A 27,273-nucleotide genomic window follows, 5' to 3' on the forward strand; every position below is an offset into this window, starting at 1 on the left:
TAATACATAATATAAAAAGATCAAGTGATCTGTGGTGCTGTAGGAACAAAGGGCATTGTCCTAATGGGGTATGAGGAGGGCTAAAACACAAGCCTGAACATGTTGACCTCATAAAAGTGAATCTCACAATAGTATAGAAATGTTCAACTTCCTGGTTTCTAAGATCAGAGAATGAGGTCCAATGAGGCCCTGACTCTGAATGGTGGAGTTCTCTTTCTGGATGGAGCTGGGTGGGTGTTTCAGTGTTTCTGCTCTCTGGCGAGAAGCTCAGAGAATGAGGTCCAGTGAGACCTTGACTCTGAATGGTGGAGTTCTCTTTCTGGATGGAGCTGACTGGGTGTTTCAGTGTTTCTGCTCTCTGGAGAGAAGCTCAGAGAATGAGGTCCAGTGAGACCTTGCCTCTGAATGGTGGAGTTCTCTTTCTGGATGGAGCTGACTGGGTGTTTCAGTGTTTCTGCTCTCTGGAGAGAAGATCAGAGAATGAGGTCCAGTGAGACCTTGACTCTGAATGGTGGAGTTCTCTTTCTGGATGGAGCTGACTGGGTGTTTCAGTGTTTCTGCTCTCTGGAGAGAAGCTCAGAGAATGAGGTCCAGTGAGACCTTGCCTCTGAATGGTGGAGTTCTCTTTCTGGATGGAGCTGACTGGGTGTTTCAGTGTTTCTGCTCTCTGGAGAGAAGCTGGGAAACAGGAAGAGACTTTTCTCTGCTCATCTCTTATTCAACAGCTGTGCCAGTGAGACTTTTACACCTGTGACACAATTACTGCAAACATCTGAGGAAACTCAATTTAGCTCAGAGGCAGGTAAACCGAAACACAAATGCACGCAACCACACACACACGCACACTACAGACTCTCCCACATACAGACACATAAAATAAAAGTTTTTGCAGGAACACAGAAATCAAAGAGTTTTTTACTGAGCAATCCAGGAATCACATTAGGCTCCCTGTAGAGTCCAGAATGCCGATGTGATTAAAAACAGATGGAATAACAGCAACGCTGGTGCTCAGAGCTCAATCTACAAACAGGAAAGTCTAACCTTAACAGGCAGCCTCTTTTCCTGAATCATTTCCAGACTTCCACATGTTATTATTTCAACCCAGTCTCAGTGCTGAACCAACCAGCCAGTAAAAATAAATTCACAGCTAAAAAATAATATTTTCAGTCTGTCTGTCTACGAACAGAGGTGAGAGACAAAAAACATGATGTGTTTAACTTTTTTTCAACCACACACATCCACATATTGATATTTGTTCCTACTTATATACAATTGATGTGCCTTGCTTATATTCTGCTTTATCTCTAATAGAGAAGTCTGTGCTGAAATTAAGTGTACGTTTTGACATACATGGTTAGCTAATAAAAGAAGAAGTGAACCATCTAACAGATTCAGGCTATAACATGTCTGGAACATATTGAGAAAGAAATGAAGTAAGTCCTCTATTTGAACTGCAAAGAAAAACAAATGGTACTGTCACACAGCTGTAACTGAGGCAACGGAAAAATCAGTCCACAGAGGAGAGAGGGAAAATGAGAGAGAGAGAGAGAGAGAGAGAGAGAGAGAGAGAGAGAGATACAGAGAGAGAAAGAGAGAGAGGGGCAGGGAGAAAAGGAGAGAGAGAGTAAAGCAGAGAGGAGTGATATACTCTAGAGCCGAGAAACATGCTGTGCAGCCGGACAACACACTATTCTGCAATTCCATACCCGAGGGCCAATTACAAACATGGATACACACACACTCTCTCTCTCTCTCTTTCTCCCGCAGACAGAACTCACCGATTTCCCGTTGTAGTAATACATTAAGGAGTTGCTGCCCATTCCAGGGACAGGGTAGGCGCAATACATGATAGCTTCGGCTATTATACTGATGACTGGAGCAAGTGTACTGTTTCAGAGCACGGCAGCAGCAGCACACAAGCCTTCTCCCTAGACATACATCGAACCCGTTAAAAAGGGACTAATTCTTTCAGTCCTGGGCTGGCCCTTCACACATGGATCTACTCAGAGGAAACTTATGCAAAACAGGGCTGAACCATTCGCCACAGTGTTAGGGGGGGCGGTAGAGAGAAGGGGAGGGGCTGATATGGTTCTTCCCACTAAGCTTCATAAGTGCTGAGGCAAAGAGGAAAGCAGATTGGGGGAGGGTAGGCGAATGGGGAGGGGGGGTAAAAAAGTTAAAGCGAGGAGGTGGGACAGAAAACAAATGTGTGAGTTGATTTAGAAAGAGGAGAAAAAATATATAACTCCCAAAAATAAACATTTAGATTTTCTGCATCGGAGATTGAACTAAAACTATTTAGCTTTGGGCACGATATCATTAATTTACGTTATTCAAAAGCAAACAAATTACTGTGTAAATAAAAGCCAGCAATAAACATGCTCTCCCACACAGGTTTTAATCCTAAACAGGCTAAACTGTTGTTTTTGTAATAACTGAATTAGTCCGCTAGCGGTGAGGTAACATGAAGGGATAGGGTTTATACACAACCATCTAGACAGGAGCTGAACCTGTTCCCACACTCAACATTATGCCAATTAACAACCAATATGGGAAAGTGGACTCTCAACAAGGAAAGGAAAATAGGAAGGAAAAATAAGACCTCAAATTAAATGTGGATTCTTAGGTAGAATACACAGAGTCATAAAAACAGACAGGGAGAAGGAGAAAGAAACATTTAGAATGTTGTAGAACGTCTTAGTGAGAATGTTCATGTATACTGTGTGCTTCCATAACAATTACACTTTCCCTATAGTCAGAATGAACCCCCTTGTCACGACGGTGACTGTAAACAGAGAGAGTTGTTAAACACACGCCACAGCTGCAGAGGGGCCGGGCCATGACGTCAGACAGGCAACAGAACTGTGATGCTCCATTTCCTAAACCCCCGGGGGCCTCAAGCTCAGACGTACACCACAGGCCAGGAGGACGCAGAGGGGTACAACCAAAACAGCCACAGCCATTTCATTTCACTGTCTGCCACTCTCAGACCGCTCTGCTGTTCCATGTCGGCCTCCATTGAAGGAGGAGAAAGAGGAGAGGAGGAGAAAGGGAAGAGGAGGAAGAGCGAGGCGAGAGGTGAGGACTGACCCGTGTGCCGTACAGAGCCTTTAAAGCCCACTCCATCCAGCCTCCCTGGAGCCTTTCATGTCTGCCAGTGGAAGCTTCCTGGACTAAACACAGTCCTGTGCACTCATTGAGAGCATTATTGTTATAGAAAGATGAAAGTCTCCTTTCCCAAAGAAAACGAGGCTTTATTATGTTCTTCCTTCAGTACTATTATTATGTATTCCTCTTTCTTCTCTGAGATTCTTTTAAACTCTTCCAAGGCACTGGGGTCCACATGCTGGTACCACTTTATATCTGGACCCGTTTCAAGTTGATGCTTTAAGGAAAATGTGCGTTTGAAGGGTCCAAAAACGGGTCCAGACACAGAAGGCCGTGCTGAGAAAAGAACATGAAAGCTCAAAGAGAATGAGTAAAGAGAGATGGACACAACATTGATAAAAGCAGGCGCATTACTACTACTCACAAACACAGCATACAACATGTAGCTGCAGACATAGGGTGTCACGCTGGCATGAAGAGAGTCGGGAGACAGGTGCAGGAATGCGTAATCGGTTTTTTTATTCAGCCCAAATTACGGCGTGCAGTGTAAAGGCACGGGGACGAAGACCAAACAAACACGTACACAAAACACAGGGTTGAGACCCAAACAAAAGAGCGAGGAGTACCTCGAATAAATACATCTGCGCAATTCACAAGGGCACGAAAGCCCGAAACACACAGCACAGGTACTCACACGCACCAACGGACATGTTAACAATAATGGACAGCACCATGGTAAACAAAGGGCACATATATACAAATATAATCAGTGGGAATAGGGGCCAGGTGTGCGCAATGAAAATTCCAGAGGGATCTGTGACACAGGGACACTTTGGGATCATTTACATTTGTCTAACAGACAAACAGATATTAGCTGTATTACTGAGAAGACGCCCATGTTGTCATACTTCACTTCCTGAGCTTCTGAACCATGTCAGTTCTCATCCTAAACACTAATCTTCTTAAGACAGAGCCAGGACCACCACCCTCGATCACTTCATCAACATTGAACCTGGGCCCGACCCCTGACCCATCAGCCACCAAGAAACAGGACCAGTCTGCATCTGTGTCAAAGTGGGCCAAGTGTTACCTCACTGGCAGCCACCCAGCCATGCACCTGTCCACACAACTCCCCCCTCTAATCACATTTGAGCCACTGGCCATGCTTTTTCCCCTGGGATTTGTTTGGGTGTTAAAAAAGATCCACTGCAAATCCACCCACTGAGGTCACCTCCATCTCACGTATGGATTTAGCCATGATGTCATAAGACTGGATGGGGGGATTGTTTCCTGTAAGAAGCTCTGGTCGGGGGTGCTGGGGGGGGGGGGGGGTTCTTAATCTGCCCAAAACCCCACAAGAAGTTTATAACACAAAGCTTTGCCTTGACTTAATTACACATTCATTACACGTTAACTCCAATGATTTACGACTGCATAGACAGCACAGAACAGGCATTTTGTCATCTGTAGGCTGTTCCAGAGCAGGCATACAGTGCAGTGCTACTGGCTCTGCTTCAGTTTGAGATGTTAGAGTATCTCTAACTGCTGAATCTCTAACGACAGATACGTTTCCTCCTCTTCCAACTCCCCCCTGACCATATTTCCCTAACACTTTGCATATGTGTATGAAGCAGAAAGGTGCCTTACGGTTATTTATAAAGCACTCATTCTGTGTGACTGAGTCAACATACACTTCCTCTAGCTTCTGCCAGACATACGTACATGTAGCTATGGTAATCCTGGCTGAGCCACTCCTGGCCTGGCTGACTGATTGACCTGCATAGGACACACACACACACACACACACACACACACACACACACACACACACACACACACACACACACACACACACACACACACACACAGAGAGAGAGACAGACCGACATGCAGAGAGACACAGAGATACACAGAGAAACAGACACAGAGAGACAGGCAGACAGACACCCTGCCCTCCCCAGAGTTAACATGGATCTCCAGTCCACAAACATGCCTCATATGATCTTTTTCAGTACACCCCTAAACTTCTGTGAGTTCATTCAACATAGGCTGGAACATAGACCCTCTCTCTCTCTTCCATCCAAATATGATCTGAACCACATTCCCTACGAACCACAAAATAACACTCCACCCAACTCCCTTTCATCAACTCTGCCCTTTGTCATCCAAATCCTCCCGGACAAACAACTGTTCATAAAGTTATTTAGTGATAGGACACTGCTCTAGCTACATAGCAACATCACATTGAATTCCTTCCTTGTCTCTTTGTTTGTTCTAAGTCATCAAAAATGATTCTGGAACCAATTAATTGTATTAATATAAAGGGTGTCACGACAACGGCAATGTGTACTACATAAACACAGAGATCCAATACGCATGAATAAAGCTGCTGGATGGAAGGAGGCTATCTCTGAGCCACGACATTAAGACTGAGCCTCTCTATCCAGTTCAGCCTAGTACAGTAGGTCAGTGTTCTTGCCAGTGTCCTCTAGTCTTTCACTGGTCCAATGCACAACCAGGCACCCAAGAAGGACCAATCCAATCAAAGCGCCCTGACATGGCTCTCACTTACACACTCTGAGGAAACCCTCCACTGCGTTAGGGGGGTAACTGACCTACAACTGGGTCTGCAGATACAGCCTATAACGTGAGTTTCACCTGTTGACACTCTCTTACACCAGAGGGTATACTACAAAGCAGGATCAATGAGTTAGCCAGCTAACTTTGATAAACAACTAGAAATAACTATTGATTTTCTGGTTCATTGAGAAGCCTAAACTTATATATGTGTTTTTGGTTGTTGAGCCAATTAGACCATACTCATTTCAAGCTTATCTTTCAAAAAAGACAAGTTAGCTGGCTAACTCATTGATCCTGCTTTGTAGTATACCCCACTGGCCACTCTGGTGTGGTTTAGAGTTAAACAACCTCCAACTAACACACTCTATTAACCTAATCACTAGTGATTGTTGACAGAGCACAGTGCCAAGCCTGCCAGGCAGCAGTCTAAAACCAAGGTCTGCATTAACATGGTGCACTCACGCAGCCAGGCCCTACATTAATCATTTACTACAGGCCGAAATGTGAGTAATGACTTTAATGTGTGCATTCATTTCTGCTTCATGTTCTTTTAACTCTGTTTCTCTCCTTGTAGATGAAAGCAGCAGGGACCTCTGGAGTTGTTGGCCTTCTCCTTTATCTCCGCCTCTCATGTCATTGTTAAATCTGAGCAACCCAAAGACCGATAAACACAACAAGGCAAGGCCCCGGGGAGGGAGGGGGTGAGAATCTCTGTTCAGGATCATCCCAGGCAAACAAGGGGCATATATCTAATGAGCTCATCCCCATAGGGTCTTCAGACAGGGGTCAGAGCAGAGCAGCAGAGCCTGGCACACTGCCCCCTGGTGGTCTGACTCTGACCTGCTGACCTGATAGGTGTTGAGATAATGGACATCCTGCCAACCCAGAGATGGATGGGAGCTGGTCTGTTGCCAGGAGGCAGAGGTAGACAGAAAGACAGTCCTGTTCTGTTTAGTACTATTAATATTCTAGAATTGATTTTAGAAAATGAAATGGAGCATGTCAACCCACATTCCATGACCATGTCACAATGACCATACTCTTAAAACCCTTATTGAATTAAAAAAGAGAGAAATTAAAATAAATGCTTAATCAAAAAAAAAATGGATACAAGAATGTCGAGGTACAGTGCATAACGACTGTTGTCTGGTAAGTCATCTGATGCTGTGAAACAGCCAGACAACAAGGATATCCAGATCACTTGAGACGATACAACTGTGCCTACATGAAAGGGCCACATCAAACAATGATTGTTTGGCTGTATTTGCAGAAGGCTTTGCTGACGCGTTTCATCCAAAGGCACGTCTACTCACAAGAGCTGCCCTCTGCCAGGTCCTGACCTGCCCTGGTTCAAAGAGAACCCAAAATGAGCTATGCTTACTGCACCATCCTGCTCTGCCTGCAGATGGCTGTCTAGTCAAAATACATGTAGCTGCATCGATGAAAGGGGGCTGTAGTCTCTCTGAGTTCAGCTAAACACACACACACACACACACACACACACACACACACAGGAAATAACCTCTGTGTGTCATTCACCCAAACACTGTTAGGCAAAATCCTGGGTCTTAGTCTCAGAGCCCGGAGCAGAGCAGACTTCCTCTCTTCTAGTCCCTGTTTCCCTGCTAAGTGAAAGTCTCTCAGAAACGAGGGTGTCTGAGTGATCTGTCAAAAGCAAATGACAATCTTTTTTGTCATTCACAGCCAGGGTTCTCGCTAGCAAAAGTCCCTGAAGGGAGTTGATTCTGCCTCCCACCTCCTCCCTCTCCCGCCACTTTCTTTCTTTCCCTCCTCCAGACTAGCATCACCACAGCCATGGAGGAAGTGTCACATCAAGCCGTTGTGCCAGTGACAAGGGCGCATAAAAAAAGCCTGGCTATTTACACACACACACCAGCAATGCCCTCCTAGCTACACATGAATATCCTACAAGATACAGCTTTTCCCCACGAGCCACAGAGCTGCCGCCACGGCGCGTCTCTCTCTTCTGTCCTCCTGTCAGACGGACCCTTAACGCAGGTGCCCGTACAGCTGCCCGTCAGCAACCCTGCTCCGCAGAATGCTGTCCATCCAATGATAAACCGTTATGTCTTCACTCAGAGCGATGCTCAGTTTACAAAGTGATACATCTAGCTATGACCACAGTCAGCCCACTGTATCATGAAGTCAGCCTTACAAGACCTAAGACCGATACAGTCAACCTCTGATCATCTGCAATGGCTAAGGAGCTTGTGTTTGTGTTTGTGTTCATTGTACTGAATTTATGTTCTACATTTAATATAAATATCAGAAGCAATAAATATTGTGTTTGAATTGGGACTAGTGGACTCCAGGGCACATATACACTATGAGGGTTCCCCAATATACAACATGCTTTGAAATGATTATATTTTAGTCAAATATCTGTTTGGGCTTCTTGCAGTCAATTTACAGTCCACATATTATTTGTAATGAAGTTCCGTCCCCCTGACCAACGGCTGAGTCTAGTTGATGATCCCTGGACTACATCATGTCTGTGCCACATTGCTCACTTTATTTGTATTTTACTATGTACACAGTTTATCTATTGATCTACTGTTCAGAGGGAAATGGTGCTTATCAGGCTGACAAAGTTGGTGACACACCTACATATGTAGGATCTTCCTTTGAGCCAGAATAATACAATAATAATCCTGCAGCAACAGGAAATGTGAATTATTATGTGGATAAAAATGTATGAAACTGTTTTGTAGGGGTTGATACATTTTTCGTTAGGGCAAATCATGTTTGACTTTTTAAAGTGGAAATTACAAACTTTAGACTTTTTAAAACATTGACTTTAAACACTACAAGTTTGCATTTCCTGCTGTGCAGGAAAACTCTCAGTAACAAATGAGTAATCAAATTAAGATCCTACATCTGTACAGTAGCTCCTGTCCCCTAAAAGGAGCATGTACGTAAAATGAACTGCAAAAGTGGGTTAAGGAAAAAGTGTGTATATGAGATGAGATTGGCGTATAAACATGTGAATGTTTGCAATCAGCAGCTGGCTGGCTCTCCCTGATGGCCTCCACATCCTGGTATATACTGCAGGGGAACAACCTAAATGCACAGAGGATGTGCTCCCATAAATATTATGATTGCAATATGAATCCTACATATACACACATCATATATACACACATCAGCCGCTCATTAAAAACACACCGCTCTTCAAATCTAAACCACCTCAACCATTTTTAGGTGAGGATGGAAAAAAAAATAGTTTGAAATAAATAAACGAGAATTCCCAGTAGGGGAAATAATGATATGAAGCATTGTGTTCACTTTGTTAATCAAGCAGCTCTTCAGGCCTCTGGTGAAGCCTGGGTGCTTACACACGCAAAAGCCTTTCAGCAGCCAGCTGCATTTCTGCATTACAGGTACACTGCAGGCTCCTCACCCAGTACGGCACAGCTGCCCTTGGCAACCCTGCTCCAGGTGCGCCTGTGCCCTCGACACCCCTAAACTCCACCACCGCTGTCTGCCGCCCACAACCAGTCTAGGTCCCTGCAGATAACCCCTGTACACGCACGGACACACACACACACACACGCATGGACACACACACACACACACACCTCCTACCAGCCAGAATATAACCTCTAGACACCTATAATCAGTTGCAAGACAAGCTATGGCAGCTCATGTCCCCTCCACCTTCTCGCCCAACACTTCCCACCAGGCCCATACAACACCTCCTAAAAGCCTCCAGACCAGCCCTCCATCACCGCCTACTCAACCTCCATCCCCACACACCACCCATACCACAGGCTCTCTCTCTTTACCTTTCCCTGCAACCAGAGGAAATAAGAGAAAAACAGCCTCTTTTTCCCTGTTAAAGTCTTGGCATCAGAGACTAACTCCTCCAACATCCAGGCCTCGTCTTCTCCACACAGAGTGACAGAAGAAGAAGAAGCTGCATTAGCTCCTCTACTTATTCCACTCAGGATTGTACTGCTTTGATTCTACTGTTATGAGTCACATAGTGCACCTGCGCCCATGTGTTAAGCAGAGACAAATAAAAGCCCTGCGCCCATTTACACCACAAAGAGATGTACCCCGCAAAGTAACCAATCTTTCTCTGCCTCCCTCCCTGTCTCCTGCCCCCCCCCCCCTCCCCCATATCCCCTTCACCTACTTCAGGAGGGGAGAGGCAGCGTGCGTTTCCCACTCCGCTGCTTTCCTCCCTCTGTTCCTGACAAACTAGCATTCAAACACAAATTCAGAGACAAAACACATCTCTCTTTTATGTCCTGTGTCTTGTTCCATATCTGATTTCAGAGGAACAGCGGTGGCGCTCGCGATTATCACAACTCCCAAAAGCAAATCCAGTCTCTGAGCCACCCTCATCAAAGCCCCCTTCTTGTTCTCTGGGGAAGAAGACTTCAGCACAAAAGTAAAGAGGGATCTCTGCTAAAACCATTTTTTAAAATGTTATTAAAAGCATCGGCTGGTACCAGTGGCTGGGAAGTTAAGGCTTAATCGCCCGCTTTGAGAATCCACCAGGATTTTCACAATGAACATCTGACTTAGTGATTTATGCATATTAATGAGGCCCGGCCCAGGCGGAGGCAAGCTGAGCTCCACACTTCCTCTGCATTCTAATGTCTTCTGCTCCACCGGGATTATTACCCATGGAAATGTCTCTGATTCTGCACTATTAATCGCTGTCTGTCCTCCTGTTTGGCTACATAATGACTAATTAAACATCAAAAGAGCAGCCCCGGGGATCCGCTCCGACAGCTCTGTACCCCGCGCCCCGCATAGCCCTGCGTCCCAGGAGAGGAGCTGAGGAGACCACGCTGTGACAGGACAGACCCCAAAATCAATCACCCCAATGTACACACACATACACACACTCTCTAGTATACACACACACAAACAACAAGGCAGGGCTATGGGCTCCCTTACACATCAACCAGGTACCACTGCAGAGGACGTCTTTGAAGAGTCAAGGAAAACAAGTAAAATCCCAGCAAAGTTTGTGTGACATTGATGTCAACAGCTCTCTTTGTGTGTGTGTGTGTTTGTGTGTGTGTGTTTGGTTAAGCTCACTGAGAGATCTATTTATATATGAGAGGCATGGCAGGCAGATGAAATGATCTTCCACTCACAGATGACGGCAGACCAGGAGGGACCTTGCGAACTTTCTTTGTTTGTAGAGGATCTGTGAAAAGATAAAACAGGATTGAGGCAATAGAATGGGCCTTTGTGGGATGTAAACAACACAACACTCATTCACACACTGGCATAAAGAGGGGAACGATGAGGATGCCATCCCTGGCCTAAACATTCTTTTCTTGCACACAATCAAGTCAAATCAAAAACAATTTTGCATGTAAAATGCAAAACAATTTGTGCGTGTTGTGCAATCTATTGAAATCACCAGGATAATCATTATTAGTGTTAAAATAGGAGTTTAAATGGCTAAGCAAAAGTCATTAATCCATTAAAAACACAGGGACTCCTGCAGGCTTGTTCATGGAGTTAGTGAAAACAGATCAGCACATACTGCTCTAAACACCATACTAGACTAAAATGCCATTGTCAGGGACTTGATAACTTGCCCTGCTCTGTATCTCTATAGGTATGGGTTAATTGGCACTGACCAATGGGAGTAGGTTCCGGTAGGGGGCGTCTTCTGGGGTTGGCCCCGGTGAAGGGAGGGTAGAAGGGAGGGGCCGTTTTCCCCGATGTGGTCACAGGCCCAGGACTTACCAGACCAATGTCCGGCCGCAGATTGGCCTGGAGGAGACAACAGAGAAACAACAGATAAGTGGAGAACAGCAGTGTGAAACTAGTGTGTGTGTGTGTGAGAGTGAGAGTGAGAGAGTGAGAGGGGGGGGGGGGGGTACTCATGCAGTCAGGGGGTGATCTTATGTACTGTCAAATATTATCAGTGAAACACTTGGCTATGAATCTGCCATTCCCCTAATGATCTATTAAATACCATGAATCAATCCATTGAACAGCTTTATGGAGATGTGCTCCAGTGGGAATAAGGGGCCACTGTGTGTTATGCTACCATAATTCACTAACAACCTGCCCTCAGACAAAATACATCTCTTTAACGGTAAAGACAGTGAATAACTATTTTCACAGCAGCAGATGAGTGCAGACACCTCAATTAATGCATGTCCACTTAGCAGTAAAATAGTTATTTTTCAAAATATCATAGATATGTGTTAATGAATGCTTCCTGTGGAGCTGACAAAAGGTATAATGTTTGTTTGAAAACATTCTGAAAAAAATAGTACTGTTCTATAATACTGGTAAATGGTGCTTTGTTATGGAGCATCGGCATAAGAAATCTAATACACATTTCAGTTTCTCTTTTTTACACACACAGTCATTTTTGTACTCCTGTGTGCACCACTGTTAGCAGCTCCACTGAACTACAAGGAGAAATCCATCCAATCAGTCTGACCTAGTGATTTCCCTCTCCTCCAGCCTGCAGTGGAACGGTATTGATCAGCAGCGATCACGGCCTGAGGGCATCTTCAGACACAACCAGGGACATGTCATGACTTGCAGGAGCAGCTCTTTGAAGGGAGAGGGCTCAGGGAGGTGCAGGGGGTGAGAGGAGGTGCAGGGGTAGGGGGTGAGAGGAGGGCAGCTCAAGGCTCATTAAACCATCAGTCTGATCCCAGGATCTGTGGGCTCCCCAGAAAACCACGCCGGCTTAACTGGACAAAACGTCCGTCCAAGAGACCTGGGAGTCACCAGGCCACCAGCCTGCTGGACCTGTGTCTGATCTCAGGCACACGTATCCAATTAGTGGAGGAGAGCCGAGATGACACAGAGCTGTCCCAAAACCTGCCTCTGATCTGACAGGCCCAGATTAGTGGGCTGGAGTCCTGAGTCCTCAGCACCCTCCTCTCCTGTTTACTGTGTCATGTGACGGAGTTGAGGCAGCCTCTGGAAGGTTCCAGCAGCCTCCAGGCTCCGCCAGTATCCACTCCGCTCCAGTGACCGTTGTGTCCCCAGCAAACAGGCCAATTAAGGGCGTTGACCAATTAGTCTAATTTGCTGCGGACCGTAAGTGGAGAAGGAGGGAGGGTTGAGGTGAGTGAGGACACCTCAGAGGAGAGAGCTGCTCTGGAGACTGGAGCCCTCATGTGCTTCCAGGAAACACTACAGTAGTTCCTAGCCACCGTGCTTTTACACCTGCATTGCTTGCTGTTTGGGGTTTTAGGCTGGGTTTCTGTACAGCACTTTGTGACATCAGCTGATGTAAGAAGGGCTTTATAAATACATTTCATTGACTGAGAAGGCTGTGGATTGACATGGTAACCAATGACATTAAACTAACAATACAGTTGAAGTCGGAAGTTTACATACACTTAGGTTGGAGTCATTCAAACTCGTTTTCAACCACTCCACAAATTTCTTGTTAACAAACTATAGTTCTGGCAAGTCGGTTAGGACATCTACTTGGTGCATGGCACAAGTAATTTTTCCAACATTAACAGACAGATTATTTCACTGTATCACAATTCCAGTGGGTCAGAAGTTTACATACACTAAGTTGACAGTGCCTTTAAACAACTTGGAAAATTCCAGAAAATTATGTAATGGCCACAGGGACAACAAAGTCAAGGTGTTGGAGTGGCCATCACAAAGCCCTGACCTCAATCCTATTGAAAATATTTGGGCAGAACTGAAAAAGATTGTGCGAGCAAGGAGGCCTACAAACCTGACTCAGTTACACCAGCTCTGAGTTTGAGTTTGAGTTTATTTTTATTTTTACAGGGACAGTGCACATTAAATCAACATTTCAGTAAAAGTGCCGGTTTTAGCCAACCGGCTAATTTTCAACCGCAGTCCCTGGGCAGGTTATTAAAAACAATTACAATATAGACAATAGCAACATAGAACAAGCAAGACATAGCATACAGACAGAGCAACATAGGACAAGCAAGACGTAGCATACAGACAGAGCAGCATAAAACAAAAAGCAGCAAGACAAAATTCATAAAAGCAACAAAGTGTTTCCACACCTCACAAGCTACAGACAACAGACAACATGGAGTGGCAACACACAGCTAGGGACCATGTTCACAAATCTGATTGACCTTTAGCCATGTCTTCAAGCATTTTGTGAAAGTGTGATATGTGGTGCAGTTATGTGTGTCTGATGGCAGTGTATTCCAGACATGGGAAGCTCTCACAGAGAATGCAGATTTACTAAAGGTGCTTTTCCTTAGGGGAACTATACAGTCACCTCTCATGGCAGACCTTGTGGATCTGCTGCCATATGTCTGGGTTTTCTGTTTAACAAAAATATTGAGTGGAGGGGGAGCCAGGCCATTGAGGATCTTGAATACAAGACATGCGTCGGTGTATTGCACAAGATTTTCCCAACTCAAGAGCTCATGCTTTCTAAGGATGTGACAATGATGATGGCTATTGGGCTTCCTATCAAGCACTTTGAGAGCCTGTTTGTAGACAGACTGAATAGGTTTTAATGTTGTACAGCAAGCTTGGGCCCAACTAGTCAAGCAGTATGTTAAGTGGGGGAGTATCATAGATTTGAAGTACAGTTTTGCTACCTCTGTAGTCAAACAATTTCGTATAAATCGGAAATTAGCTAGGTTGAATTTGGTTATTTGAATTACCTTTTTCACATGCTTTTTAAAAGAGAGGTTGGAATCAAGTATGATGCCAAGGTACTTAAAATCGGATACCACCTGGAGCTTCTCCCCTGACACATAGACATCTGGCTCAGTAGCATCTGTTCCTCTGTAAGGAGGAATGGGCCAAAATTCACCCAACTTATTGTGGGAAGCTTGTGGAAGGCTACTTGAAACGTTTGACACAAGTTAAACAATTTAAAGGCAACACTACCAAATACTAATTGAGTGTATGTAAACTTCTGACCCACTGGAAATGTGATGAAAGAAATAAAAGCTGAAATAAATCATTCTCTCTTCTATTATTCAGATATTTCACATTCTTAAAATAATGTGGTGATCCTAACTGACCTAAAACAGGACATTTTTACAAGGAAGAAATGTCAGGAATTGTGAAAAACTGATTTTAAATGTATTTGGCTAAGGTGTATGTAAACTTCCGACTTCAACTGTAGGTCAGAGGGAAGGCTTTGACCTTGGTCAATTTCCACAAAAATGTTCATCATTATTATTATCTGGATTGCCTGGATATTTCACCTACTACCAATACAAAATATTTCCCCAAAATCAAAACCCCTCACAATAACACCAAAATGGCAGTGAGGTGGTACTCTAAAAATACCATAGATTCTGATTTTAACAGATTGGAATGAAGGCCATCAAGTCCTGTGAAAATCAAGTTTGCCACTGCTTTACTGCAGTAGAAATGAGGGGAGAAGCAGGCTCTGCAAACTGACAACCTGTCACAGAGGCCACTGCATTGACATTGACATGGCACAACAGACCAGACCAGACTCACTTCTGCTGCCTTTGTTCAATGATATTGAATCCTTCCAGCTATATTAGCTGGTGTTTCTTTTATAGAAACTACTGCATGGAACAAAAACCATTCAAGAGGTCAGATGAAATATCAATTACCATGTAATCTACAGTACACATAGTAAAGCATAGGAAACTTCAGCAAAGCCAGGGTTTATTGGTTGTTGATTACATACATCTTCACATCATCAGTATTATATTTAAAGATGACAGAAAATGTTGTTATGCTTTCATGAAACTAAACCCATAATCTTTGATATTCTGGAGAGAAAAAAAAGAGACAATTGAGACGAAGAAGAAAACAGACAGAGAATTGAGTGAAATTGAGTTTAACAGCCAAGGCTTGTTCTGTAGTCAGTGTGTGACTGTCTAAGGAGAAAATGTCCTCCCCTAGTACTCCAATAACACACTTGCATCAAATGACGTTGCAGTCAATCATGTTGCTAATGCCCAATACCCGACACAAGGCTTGATTATGTCAAGAATTTCCTGAATCACATGGCTTTCTGCCCAAGCCTCTTCACATCTCAATGATCATCTCCACTGTGAAATGTCACGCAGATTTGAGGAGATAATGGGAGTCGTCTGTCAACTGCATCCTGTCACTTTAATCAGGGTAATCCGTCTCGCAGGAGGCACACAGGAGCTACCTGCGGAACAGAGTGCTGCTGCCGCCACGGCAACACAGCAACCCGGCAACCTGCCAACCCCTCTCTCTCCCATTCTCTCTTCCCTATTCTCCCTCTTTCTCACCCCACACCCCAGCCCTGTTCATTACCTCATCCCGCTGGGGACATAGGCCCAACTCAATATGGGCACACACAGAACAGTATGCCCGCACTCCCAGAGAGAGAGAGAGAGAGAGAGAGAGAGAGAGAGAGAGAGAGAGAGAGAGAGAGAGAGAAAGAGATGATATGCTGAAGGCCTTCAATTAAATCAGATTTCCTGCTATTATGATGAAGGCAGAATAACACCTTACCATACCACAAAGACAATGAGTGGATCTTTTTCTTTTACTGGTGTGCAGATAACAACTGTCCAAAAAGATGACGCCAGAAGGTTTAAAACATGGGTTGATTATGGTGAGACCGACATGTTCGGTGTAAAAAAGGAACAGTGGAATAAGGGGCCACAGCTGGCTACAACACTCTGAATATCTAATCCAATAAGACATGGGTAGTTCTTCATCACGTTCAAATGATGCAATAATCCGTTGCTGAGCGAGGCAATTTGCTTAGTCTTGACAAGCCCACAACTGATGGTCTGTTGGCAGATATCTGGCGCTATTACAGTAGTTTCCAAAAACCAACCTCTTGATAGATTGATTGTTTGTTTCGAATTTCCATTCTTGGTCCTCCAAGAAGAAAATACAATGTTACCTTTTATTAGGTTAGTGTGGATGGATTATGAAATCTCCAGGATTTGGAGGTTGTGAACATTCAGGCTGCTCATTAAAAGATAAACAATACCTGATAATCTTTGCACCTGAGATGCTTTGCTCATGCGTGATTCGGCTGGGCAAGATTCAGCGGTGGAGCCCTGTCGATAATCACTAGAAGGGTTACACAATATTCTCTAAAGAATGAAATTACTTTTCTGGTCTTCCTGTTTTTTTTTCTAGGACCAGACAAACTGAATCTCTGCCAGCCTCAGATCTCAGCAGCTGCAGGCCTGCATCAATTCCCCAGTTCCCACACAAAATGTCTGAACTGGCATTCCATCTCCAAAAGCTCTTTTATGAATGACTAAATGAGCTTTCAACTCACATCAGCTATATTTTCACTCTGTCTGACTGGAAGCGCAGACCTCTGTATGACCACATAGTTGTTAGTAGTAATGTGTACAGTGTGTACAGTGAGGGAATAGAGAGGTGAAGGGTACTACTCTGACACATGATTAGCTTGGGGTTAAACGAGTGGGTTAACAAGTGAGTCGATGAGGTCAGAGGCTCCCTTGATCTTTGGGTTAAGCCCAAAGAGGTGGGCTCTATCTTTTAAAGACATCTTTCAGACGTAGCCCTAAACCTAATCTTAAAGTCCAGACTCACAAACCCCTAATCCCAATATCATTGACCATAATGTGGAATATAAACACTCAGTACTGGGAACAGTGGAGGGTGAAGCAGACCCTGATGGAAGCCATTTTCCGTGGAACTTCTCCTACTGGTCTCACAGCCAGGGCAGAGGGAAAGGAAATACAGAGATACTCGAGATAGAGTGGGCAGAGTCCGAAAAACAGTGAGTGAGAGCGAAAAAGGAGAACAGAGAGAAGAATGAATGAGGGAGAGAAAGAGGAGGAAAGAGAGAGAATATGAGCGCTCTCCCCATTGACTTGCTGATGTCAGACAGAGAGAGCGAGAGAGAGAGAGAGAGAGAGAGAGAGAGAGAGAGAGAGAGAGAGAGAGAGAGCTGTGGCTTGTGCACACAATCAGCCCTTTGTGTTGAACATCTGTGTGGCTGTGAGAGGGGATCTGGGCTGAGCTTGGCTGTGCTCACTGACCCTGGCTTAATGGAGGTGCTGAAAGTGGTGTTTCTCTGTGGTTTTGGGCTGCCCCTGCTAGACCCTGCTAGACTACACAGGGCACGGAGAAACTCCTCAGCCCAGGCAGCTCCACTGTAATCACTCACTCATTATCTCTAAGCCTCCACACCTCAGAATATTCTCGTGAGCTGTCTTGTTCACTTCATAAACCATCTCCGGTGCAAACGTTCCTTTTCACTCTAATTATACTACCAACAAAGGCATTTTATCTGATGAGCTGGACACGCCAATTAGTTTTAACAATGTATTGAGAATGCCCAAACAAGGAAAATTAAACAAGCAGAGTTCACCACACTATATTTACATTATAGTCATTTAGCAGACGCGCTTATCCAAAGCGACTTACAGTAGTGAGTGCATACATTTTCTTAGTGGTACCTGGTTACAAGCGCCATGCTCTACCAACGGAGCCACACGTAGCAGTAAATAGCAGATATCAAACTTACCTGGCAGCCAGACACGCCAGGCTCTCTCCCATAGGGTGGAAATTGAGCCCTCTCTGCTGATTTACCTGTGGAGGTACAGAGAAAAGTTTAGACAAAACCATTGACACCACATCATGGGCTAGAAATCATCGTTCTTATTCATTGTGTCTTGAAATAACAAGGTAATATCCTAATTCACTTTCACACTTATACAGAACACATATGATGCCACACATTAGGACATAAACCACTGCTCCATATCATAATGCAGATCTGTACAAAATGTTATGTAGAATATGTATTCCTTAAGCCAGAAGAGATCCTCCTAGACAGAGTTGCTCCATCAGTGTCACACTTTTGGTGTGCAGCACTCCTCCTGAGAGACGCTTCCCGGCAGCCGTCAGGAAAACAAATAAAAAACACACAACGCACATGAATCATGCTCCTCACAATATACTAAACTCAGCAGTTTTACTCCGGCGGAAAAAAACAAGAGGTTCCTACAAGGAAATGATAAACAACTTTAACCACATCGTACATTATTTTTGTCAGACTTTCAAACATTGCAAGCACCAGACGCAGCACTGGAACAACATTGGGTTTACTCTAGGGAAAAGGTAGATATTCTAGTGAGTTTAAAACTTGCATAGCCAGGAGATTCTGTTACGCTCTGACTGAACAGAACATCATACTGGCATGCCCAGGTGAACAGAGGCACATGTTGGAGGATTCACATCTCTGAGTATTGCTGCGGGGCACAGTCGTACTGCATCTGCACACAGTCTCCAGAGAGCTTGAGAGGAAGCTGCCGAAATCAGGTAAGGTGGTTTAACTGACAACGCTGCTTCCCTTTCAGTAGCAACACACAATGATATAACATTTCTGGGTTAGCTCTCTCGCAAAGGAAGGAGCATTTAGTTGTGGGTTAACTACATACCCTGAGCCACCGCAGATCGAGAGAACATCTGTCTTAGCTGACTAAAAAGGTTATACCTGTTGTTGTTTTTTTTTACATTTCATGAGCTGCACCTCAGCCTCAGCTTGGTTTGGTCTCCATCGGTATCACTTAGTCGCCCTGTCTCTCCCCTGTGAGGAGATGCTCGTGCCCACAGTGAAATATTCATCCCCAGCATGTGTTTTGTCACACACTCTCTGTCCACCGTGAATAATTGATGGCTGAGAGTTATTGTTTCTCAGGAAAACTTCCTCTCTCTCTCCAGGTCTGGCCCTACCTAAATACCTACCTACCTGCCAGGGAGAGAGGTAGCTAGCTAGCGGCCAGGCAGGCAGCTCACCTGAACCTCTGGAGCACGACCCGGCCAAGCCAAGCGTTGTAACACGCCCAGGGACCTGAGAACAGTCAACAACGCTGCAGTTCAGCCCAAACCGAGGGGAAAACATCCCTGAGGAACCCGACGGTAAACAGGCATTTAACGGTTTAGCGTGCCGCCACGCATGATCACACAGCGCTAAGAGCGCAGCATTGGTAAACAAAGAGATGTTCCCATTCTGATGTCACTGTACTTACCAGCACACCCCTGTGTTTACCACAGCAACATGTGCAGATACAGAGTATGATAACAATACTGAGATATAGATACATTTATTTTGAGATAGATATATCTATCTATATATATATATATATACACTGCTAAAATAACACATCCTAGATCTGAATGAATGAAATATTCTTATTAAATACTTTTTTCTTTACATAGTTGAATGTGCTGACAACAAAATCACACAAAAATTATCAATGGAAATCCAATTTATCAACCCATGGAGGTCTGGATTTGGAGTCACACTCAAAATTAAAGTGGAAAACCACACTACAGGCTGATCCAACTTTGATGTAATGTCCTTAAAACAAGTCAAAATGAGGCTCAGTAGTGTGTGTGGCCTCCACATGCCTGTATGACCTCCCTACAATGCCTGGGCATGCTCCTGATGAGGTGGCGGATGGTCTCCTGAGGGATCTCCTCCCAGACCTGGACTAAAGCATCCGCCAACTCCTGGACAGTCTGTGGTGCACAGTTGGTGGATGGAGCGAGACATGATGTCCCAAATGTGCTCAATTGGATTCAGGTCTGGGGAACGGGCGGGCCAGTCCATAGCATCAATGCCTGCACGGTGTTGGGCTGTAAGCACAACCTCCACCTGTGGACGTCGGGCCCTCATACCACCCTCATGGAGTCTGTTTCTGACCGTTTGAGCAGACACATGCACATTTGTGGCCTGCTGGAGGTCATTTTGCAGTGCTCTGGCAGTGCTCCTCCTGCTCCTCCTTGCACAAAGGCAGAGGTAACTGGAACGAATTGCAAAAATCGCTGAAGTTGGAGACTTTTATCTCCCTCACCAACTTCAAACATCAGCTATCTGAGCAGCTAACCGATCGCTGCAGCTGTACATAGTCTATTGGTAAATAGCCCACCCTTTTCACCTACCTCATCCCCATACTGTTTTTATTTATTTACTTTTCTGCTCTTCTGCACACCAATATCTCTACCTGTACATGACCATCTGATCATTTATCACTCCAGTGTTAATCTGCAAAATTGTAATTATTTGCCTACCTCCTCATGCCTTTTGCACACATTGTATATAGACCCCCCCTTTGTTTTCTACTGTGTTATTGACTTGTTAATTGTTTACTCCATGTGTAACTCTTTGTTGTATGCTCACACTGCTATGCTTTATCTTGGCCAGGTCGCAGTTGCAAATGAGAACTTGTTCTCAACTAGCCTACCTGGTTAAATAAAGGTTAAATAAAAAAAATAAAAAATAAAAAAAGGTAGTGGTCCTGCTGCTGGGTTGTTGCCCTCCTACGGCCTCCTCCACATCTCCTGATGTACTGGCCTGTCTCCTGGTAGCGCCTCCATGCTCTGGACAGTACGCTGACAGACACAGCAAACCTTCTTGCCACAGCTCGCATTGATGTGAAATCCTGGATGAGCTGCACTACCTGAGCCACTTGTGTGGGTTGTAGACTCCGTCTCATGCTACCACTAGAGTGAAAGCACCGCCAAAATTCAAAAGTGACCAAAACATCAGCCAGGAAGCATAGGAACTGAGAAGTGGTCTGTGGTCACCACCTGCAGAACCACTCCTTTATTGGGGGTGTCTTGCTAATTGCCTATAATTTCCATCTGTTGTCTATTACCATTTGCACAACAGCACATGAAATGTATTGTCAATCAGTGTTGCTTCCTAAGTGGACAGTTTGATTTCACAGAAGTGTGATTGACTTGGAGTTACATTGTGTTGTTTAAGTGTTCCCTTTATTTTTTTGAGCAGTGTATATATACAGTTGAAGTCGGAAGTTTACATACACTTAGGTTGGAGTCATTAAAACTCGTTTTTCAACCACTCCACAAATGTCTTGTTAACAAACTATAGTTCTGGCAAGTTGTTTAGGACATCTACTTGGTGCATGACACAAGTAATTTTTCCAACAATTGTTTACAGACAGATTTTTTCACTTATAACTCACTGTATCACAATTCCAGTGGGTCTTAAGTTTACATATACTAAGTTGACTGTGCCTTTAAACAGCTTGGAATATTCCAGAAAATGATGTAATGGCTTTAGAAGCTTCTGATAGGCTAATTGACATCATTTGAGTCAATTGTAGGTGTACCTGTGGATGTATTTCAAGGCCACCTTCAAACTCAGTGCCCCTTTGCTTGACATTATGGGAAAATCAAAATAAATCAGCCAAGACCTCAGAAATAAAATTGTAGACCTCCACAAGTCTGGTTCATCCTTGGGAGCAATTTCCAAATGCCTGAAGGAACCACATTCATCTGTACAAACAATAGTACGCAGGTATAAACACCATGGGACCATGTAGCCGTCATACCGCTCAGGAAGGAGACGCGTTCTGTGCGAAAAGTGCAAATCAATCCCAGAACAACAGCAAAGGACCTCGTGAAGATGCTGGAGGGAACAGGTACAACAGTATCTATATCCATAGTAAAATGAGTCCTTATATCAACATATCCTGAAAGGCCGCTCAACCAGGAAGAAGCCACTGCTCCAAAACCGCCATATAAAAGCCAGACTACAGTTTGCAACTGCACATGAGGACAAAGATTGTATTTTTTGGTCTGGTCTGATGAAACAAAATTAGAACTGTTTGGCCATAATGACCATCGTTATGTTTGGAGGAAAAAGGGGGAGGCTTGCAAGCCGAAGAACACCATCCCAACAGTGAAGCACAGGGGTGGCAGCATCATGTTGTGGGGGTATATATATAAAATGTATTAATATATTAGATGTGTATAAGATGTCTGCTACTACACTGTATAGAAATCCACAGCATGTGTTTTTATTTTTAGAGGGGAGGACAAGACAAAATAATAAAGTCTGTACATCAAAAGGAAAACCACAAAAAACAACGATGATTCAAATGCTAATCATTATATTTTATTTTTTTGACTGTTTCAAATATAATGCCACACATTGTATTTTGGGGTGAGGTTGTACATTCTCATTGATAGAAATGCTTTCAGTGGGTAATGTAGAAACCTTTCAGTGGATCATGTAGAAACCTTTAAGAATGTTCCAGTTTGAAAGAAAGAACAGGGTGTCAAAGAGAAGCTTCTGTAGAAGATCCATAGGTGCTCAACACACAAACACAAAGATTAGAAAACAATGTGGGCTCGCTCATAACATACAGTCATCTACATGATGAACGCCTCCAAAAAGGAATATGGGGGAGAAAAAGTCTCTTGGAATGTCAAATATCAACAATGTAAGACAGCCCAGCTATTGCAATTGCAATTTGTTTAAGTGTTACTGGCGAGTGTTTGTGCCAAGCAGGCTGCTGGCTGCGACGCTGATGTTTGAGGAACCGGTGCCAGCTAGCGCAGCTGTGAGGCCACTGCCCCACCCCCGTCGCCCACCCACCCCAAACCTCACTCACCCTCCACACCCCCCACTCTCTCCTCCATGAGCAAAATGAGTCACCCGGAGGAGAAGGATGCAGTGGGCAGTGGCGAGGGGAAGGGCCAAGTGGGAGCGTGGCTAGAGATTAACTTCGGGATCTGGTGTAGAGGTCACTGATTAACAGGGTTCTGGGCTCGGCTCGCCTGCCTTGCTGCCTGCCTGATGCGGATGCTCCTCTAACCCCTGTTTTATCTAATCACATCCTCCATCTCTCCTTAGCACTGCTAGAGGAGTGACAGGCTAGAGGGGCTCTGTGATCAATAACCTGCCTGGCCCAGCACTCCCCTCTGTCTCCCCCTGCCTGTCCCCCTGGAAGCCACCAGCAGGCACTTCCCCTCCGTAATAGGACACATCATACATTATAGAAACCCTCTGACTGGGATGATTAATGGAGCCAAATCATCACACTTAAGAGCAGAGCGCATGTGGAGTGTGATGTGTTGGTCGAGGACACAGTACAAGACCTGGGAGAGTCTCTCTCACATGCCAGTGGATGAGGGGAGGCAGACAGCAAGGGCAGGATCACTGTGCTTTGATTGTAGAGGGCACTGCTGCTGCTGCCGCTCTGCTACCGCTGAGACTGCTAACTCAGCCATTTAGAAACTTGGTTGAAGGAAACTTGGCTCAAGGAAAACCCAAGGAAGTTTTCTACAATACTTTAACAAAAGACGTCTAACAGAAAAGTAAAAGGTAGACTGGCTAGCGTTCCATCAAAGAGCACCTAAACTCTATGGCCTGGCTGTGTTGCCATGAAAGTTAATCCAGGAAAACATCAGAATGAATAGCAATTTACAGCTAATAGGTACTTTCAAGGGTATCACTCAACGTTTTTTAAACCACTAATCATGTGAAGTGATGGAGATGTTGATCACAGGTCTGGTGGATGTGTGTTCAAGATGCTGAAGCAGTGAAGAACAAGTGATAATAAATCAGGTGGAACAGATTGGCACTTAGGTTTTTCTTCTAGAGCCGAGCGAGCACCCAAATTAGCCCGACAAATACACCCTCATCACAACACAGCGCTCTCCTCTGTCTCTAGCAGACATAACTCAATCTGAGGAGAATAGGTCCCCGTAATAACCTATATTTACAGAGCCAGAACATGACTTGAGCCATTAAATCTTAATTCTCCTTTACGAAGCACTGAAGTCTGAAACAAGACCTCATCCATCAAAGCCCACTAACGTTGTGAGCGAAAAGAGGAACGAAAACCATGAGAACAAGAGACCAATTTCACCAGAGGAGTCGCAGGCCTGACACTTTCCAGGGCATTAGCCATGCTGTTTATTATCTCCCCAAGCAGGCCTGTCCTATCACAGCCAGCCTGGCATTCACAACAGCAGCGCTAATATCATTATTACAAGATTTGTTCTGAGCAGGTGCAGTCGGTCTACAGAAAGCAATATTCTCTCCAACTGTTTCATTTTTTGATTCTTGTCTGTGACAGTTTCTATTTTGTATTTTTTTAATACATTTTTGTACTTCCCTAGACTACAGTGTGTGTTGATGGATAGGATGGTAAGTAAATTCATCATTCTGCTAGCGAGGAAGAAGCCTGGGCTGTCCAGGTGTCCATCAAGAACAGTGTTGACACCGGCGCAGACGCAATCCCCCAGACACATGATGCAAAAACAACAAGAATAAACCGGCTTAATTACAGCCATCACAGCAGATGATCTAAATAGAAATGAAGTCCACTGGGACAGACACCTTGGATAATACTGTGGCTCCTAGCCAAATCAATAGCACTGATGACACTGGCTCAATATGAAAATCAATTTGAACGGAAAAAGGCTTCCTTCAATTCTGGCATACGACTAACACTGTCTGAATGTAAATGTACCACAATATACACGTGGCCTTTTGACTGGCCATTATGATTATGATCGCCTAAAGTTGAAAACAGTTTTGACATTGAATGCAATGCAATAGAGGAGTTGCGAATCATTATGTTGAACAGTTACCATCAATACCAAAAATAGAACAGATATGTCTATGCTAGTGTGCAGCAGTGGAGACATTGATTTGCCCTCCACCCTACAATTCAACCTTACTGAACTGAATGACTTCCTTAGATAGGGTATAATGAGTGAGTGAGGTATAAACAGCATCTGCAACATGAAATATTGAAATGAAATTGGGATGCAGCTCAGAGACCTCAGAATGAAGGCGTTGTGAGGAGTCATTCACAGTATGGCTCCCTATTGATTGGAGCATGGAGGTGCTGTGCAGTGCGCCTTGTTTTGATACTCTGGGAGGTAGTGATCTAAGCATCTCTAGGGATCAATTCAAAACCCCAGCCACAAAAACAGCCAATTAGTGAGCTCTGCTCCGCTCTGCTCTGCTCCGCTCTACAGCATCTCCGATGCATTCCTACCGAGGGCCTCTTTGTTTTTCTACCCTGAGACCCCTCGACTCGCCTCGCTGGTAAGGAAGGCACGGACCAAATAAAACAAACACACAACACAGAATCAAATCAAAGTTTATTGGTTGTGTACACAGATTTGCAGATACTATCACAGGTGCAGCGAAATGCTTATGTTTCTAGCTCCAAAAGTGCAGTAACACCTAGCAACAAAACAGTACACATAATCAAAAAGTAAATATCAGAACAAGCTATATCTCAACATAAATATAAACATATATACACTGAGTGTATAAAACATTAGGAACACCTTCCCAATACTGAGTTGCAGCCCCCCTTTTGCCCTCAGAACAGCCATAATTTGTCGGGGCATGGACTCTACAAGGTGTCGAAAGCATTCCACAGGAATGCTGGCCTGTGTTGACAACAATACTTCCCACAGTTGTGTCAAGTTGGCTGGATGTCCTTTGGATGGTAGAAATTCTTGATACACACGGGAAACTGTGTAGCTTGAAAAACCCAGCAGCGTTGCAGTCCTTGACACACTCAAACAGGTGTGCCTGGCACCTACTACCATACCCTGTCCAAAGGCACAAATCTTTGTCTCGCCCATTCACCCTCTAAATGGCACACATACACAATCCATGTCTCAATTGTCTCAAGGCTTAAAAATCCTTCTTTAACCTGTCTCCTCCCCTTCATCTACACTGATTGAAGTGGATTTAACAAATGACATCAATGAGGGATCATAGTTTTCGCCTGGAATCACCTGGTCAGTCTATGTCATTGAAAGAGCAGGTGTTCCTGTGTTGTACACTACAACACTATATACACTACATGACCAAAAGTATGTGGACACCTGCTCTTCAAACATCTCATTCCTAAATAATGGGCATTAATATGGAGTTGGACCCCCTTTGCTACTATAACAGACTCCACTCTTCTGGGAAGGCTTTCTACTAGATGTTGGAACATCTCTGCGGGGACTTGCTTCCATTCAGCCACAAGAGCATTAGTGAGGTCGGTCAGGCCTGGCTCGCAGTTGTCATTCCAATTCATCTCAAGGGTGTTTGATGGGGTTGAGGTCAGGGCTCTGTGCAGGCCAGTCAAGTACATTCAACACCAATCTCGACAAACCATTTCTGTATGGACCTCGCTTTGTGCACAGGGGAATTGTCATGCTGAAACAGGAAAGGGCTTTCCCCTAACTTTTGCCACAAAGTTGGAAGCACAGAATCGTCTAGAATGTCATTGTATGCTATAGATTTCCCTTCACTGGAACTAGCGAGCCTGAACCATGAAAAACAAGCCCAGACCAATATTCCTTGTCCACCAAACTTTACAGTTGGCTATATGCATCTGACAAGTAGAACTATCCTGGCATCCAGTAAACCCATTCGTCCGTCAGACTGCCAGATACTAAAGAGTGATTCATCACTCCAGAGAATGTGTTTCCACTGCTCCAGATTCCAATGGCGGCGAGCTTTACACCATTCCAGCCGATGCTTAGCATTGTGCATGGTGATCTTAGGCTTGTGTGCGGCTGCTCTGCAATGTAAAAGCATTTCATGAAGCTCCCCATGAACAGTTATTGTGCTGACGTTGCTTCCAGAGGCAGTTTGGAACTCGGTAGTTGATTGTTGGAACCGAGGACAGACGATTTCAACACACTACATGCTTCAGCACTCAGCATTCCTGTTCTGTGAGCTTGTGTGGCCTACCACTTTGCGGCTTAGCCATTGTTGCTCCTAGACATTTCCACTTCAAAATAACAGCACTTACAGTTGACCGGGGCAGCTCTAGCAGAGCAGAAATTTGACGAACTAACTTGGAA

At 44.5% G+C, this 27,273-nt stretch overlaps 1 protein-coding gene across 7 annotated transcripts in view; it reads right to left on the reverse strand.

The window, feature by feature from the left end:
* The window catches only part of LOC109887933 (transcription factor 12-like), a 95,956-nt gene that overhangs the window by 21,572 nt on the left and 47,111 nt on the right, over positions 1–27,273 (reverse strand). For 5 of the 7 annotated variants that reach the window (XM_031811441.1, XM_031811403.1, XM_031811411.1 and 2 more), the window contains exons 6-8: positions 18,149–18,213; positions 11,319–11,454; positions 10,824–10,876 (exon numbers count right to left, since the gene is read on the reverse strand). In XM_031811441.1, coding sequence (XP_031667301.1) covers positions 10,824–10,876; positions 11,319–11,454; positions 18,149–18,213 — 254 coding nt within the window. Of the gene's footprint in view, positions 1–1,778; positions 2,012–10,823; positions 10,877–11,318; positions 11,455–18,148; positions 18,214–27,273 lie in introns of those variants that run through there. The other 2 variants (XM_031811432.1, XM_031811425.1) reach the window with 2 other exon arrangements.

The sequence above is a fragment of the Oncorhynchus kisutch genome, linkage group LG3 (assembly GCF_002021735.2).
Source record: "Oncorhynchus kisutch isolate 150728-3 linkage group LG3, Okis_V2, whole genome shotgun sequence".
Taxonomy (NCBI): Eukaryota; Metazoa; Chordata; class Actinopteri; order Salmoniformes; family Salmonidae; genus Oncorhynchus; species Oncorhynchus kisutch.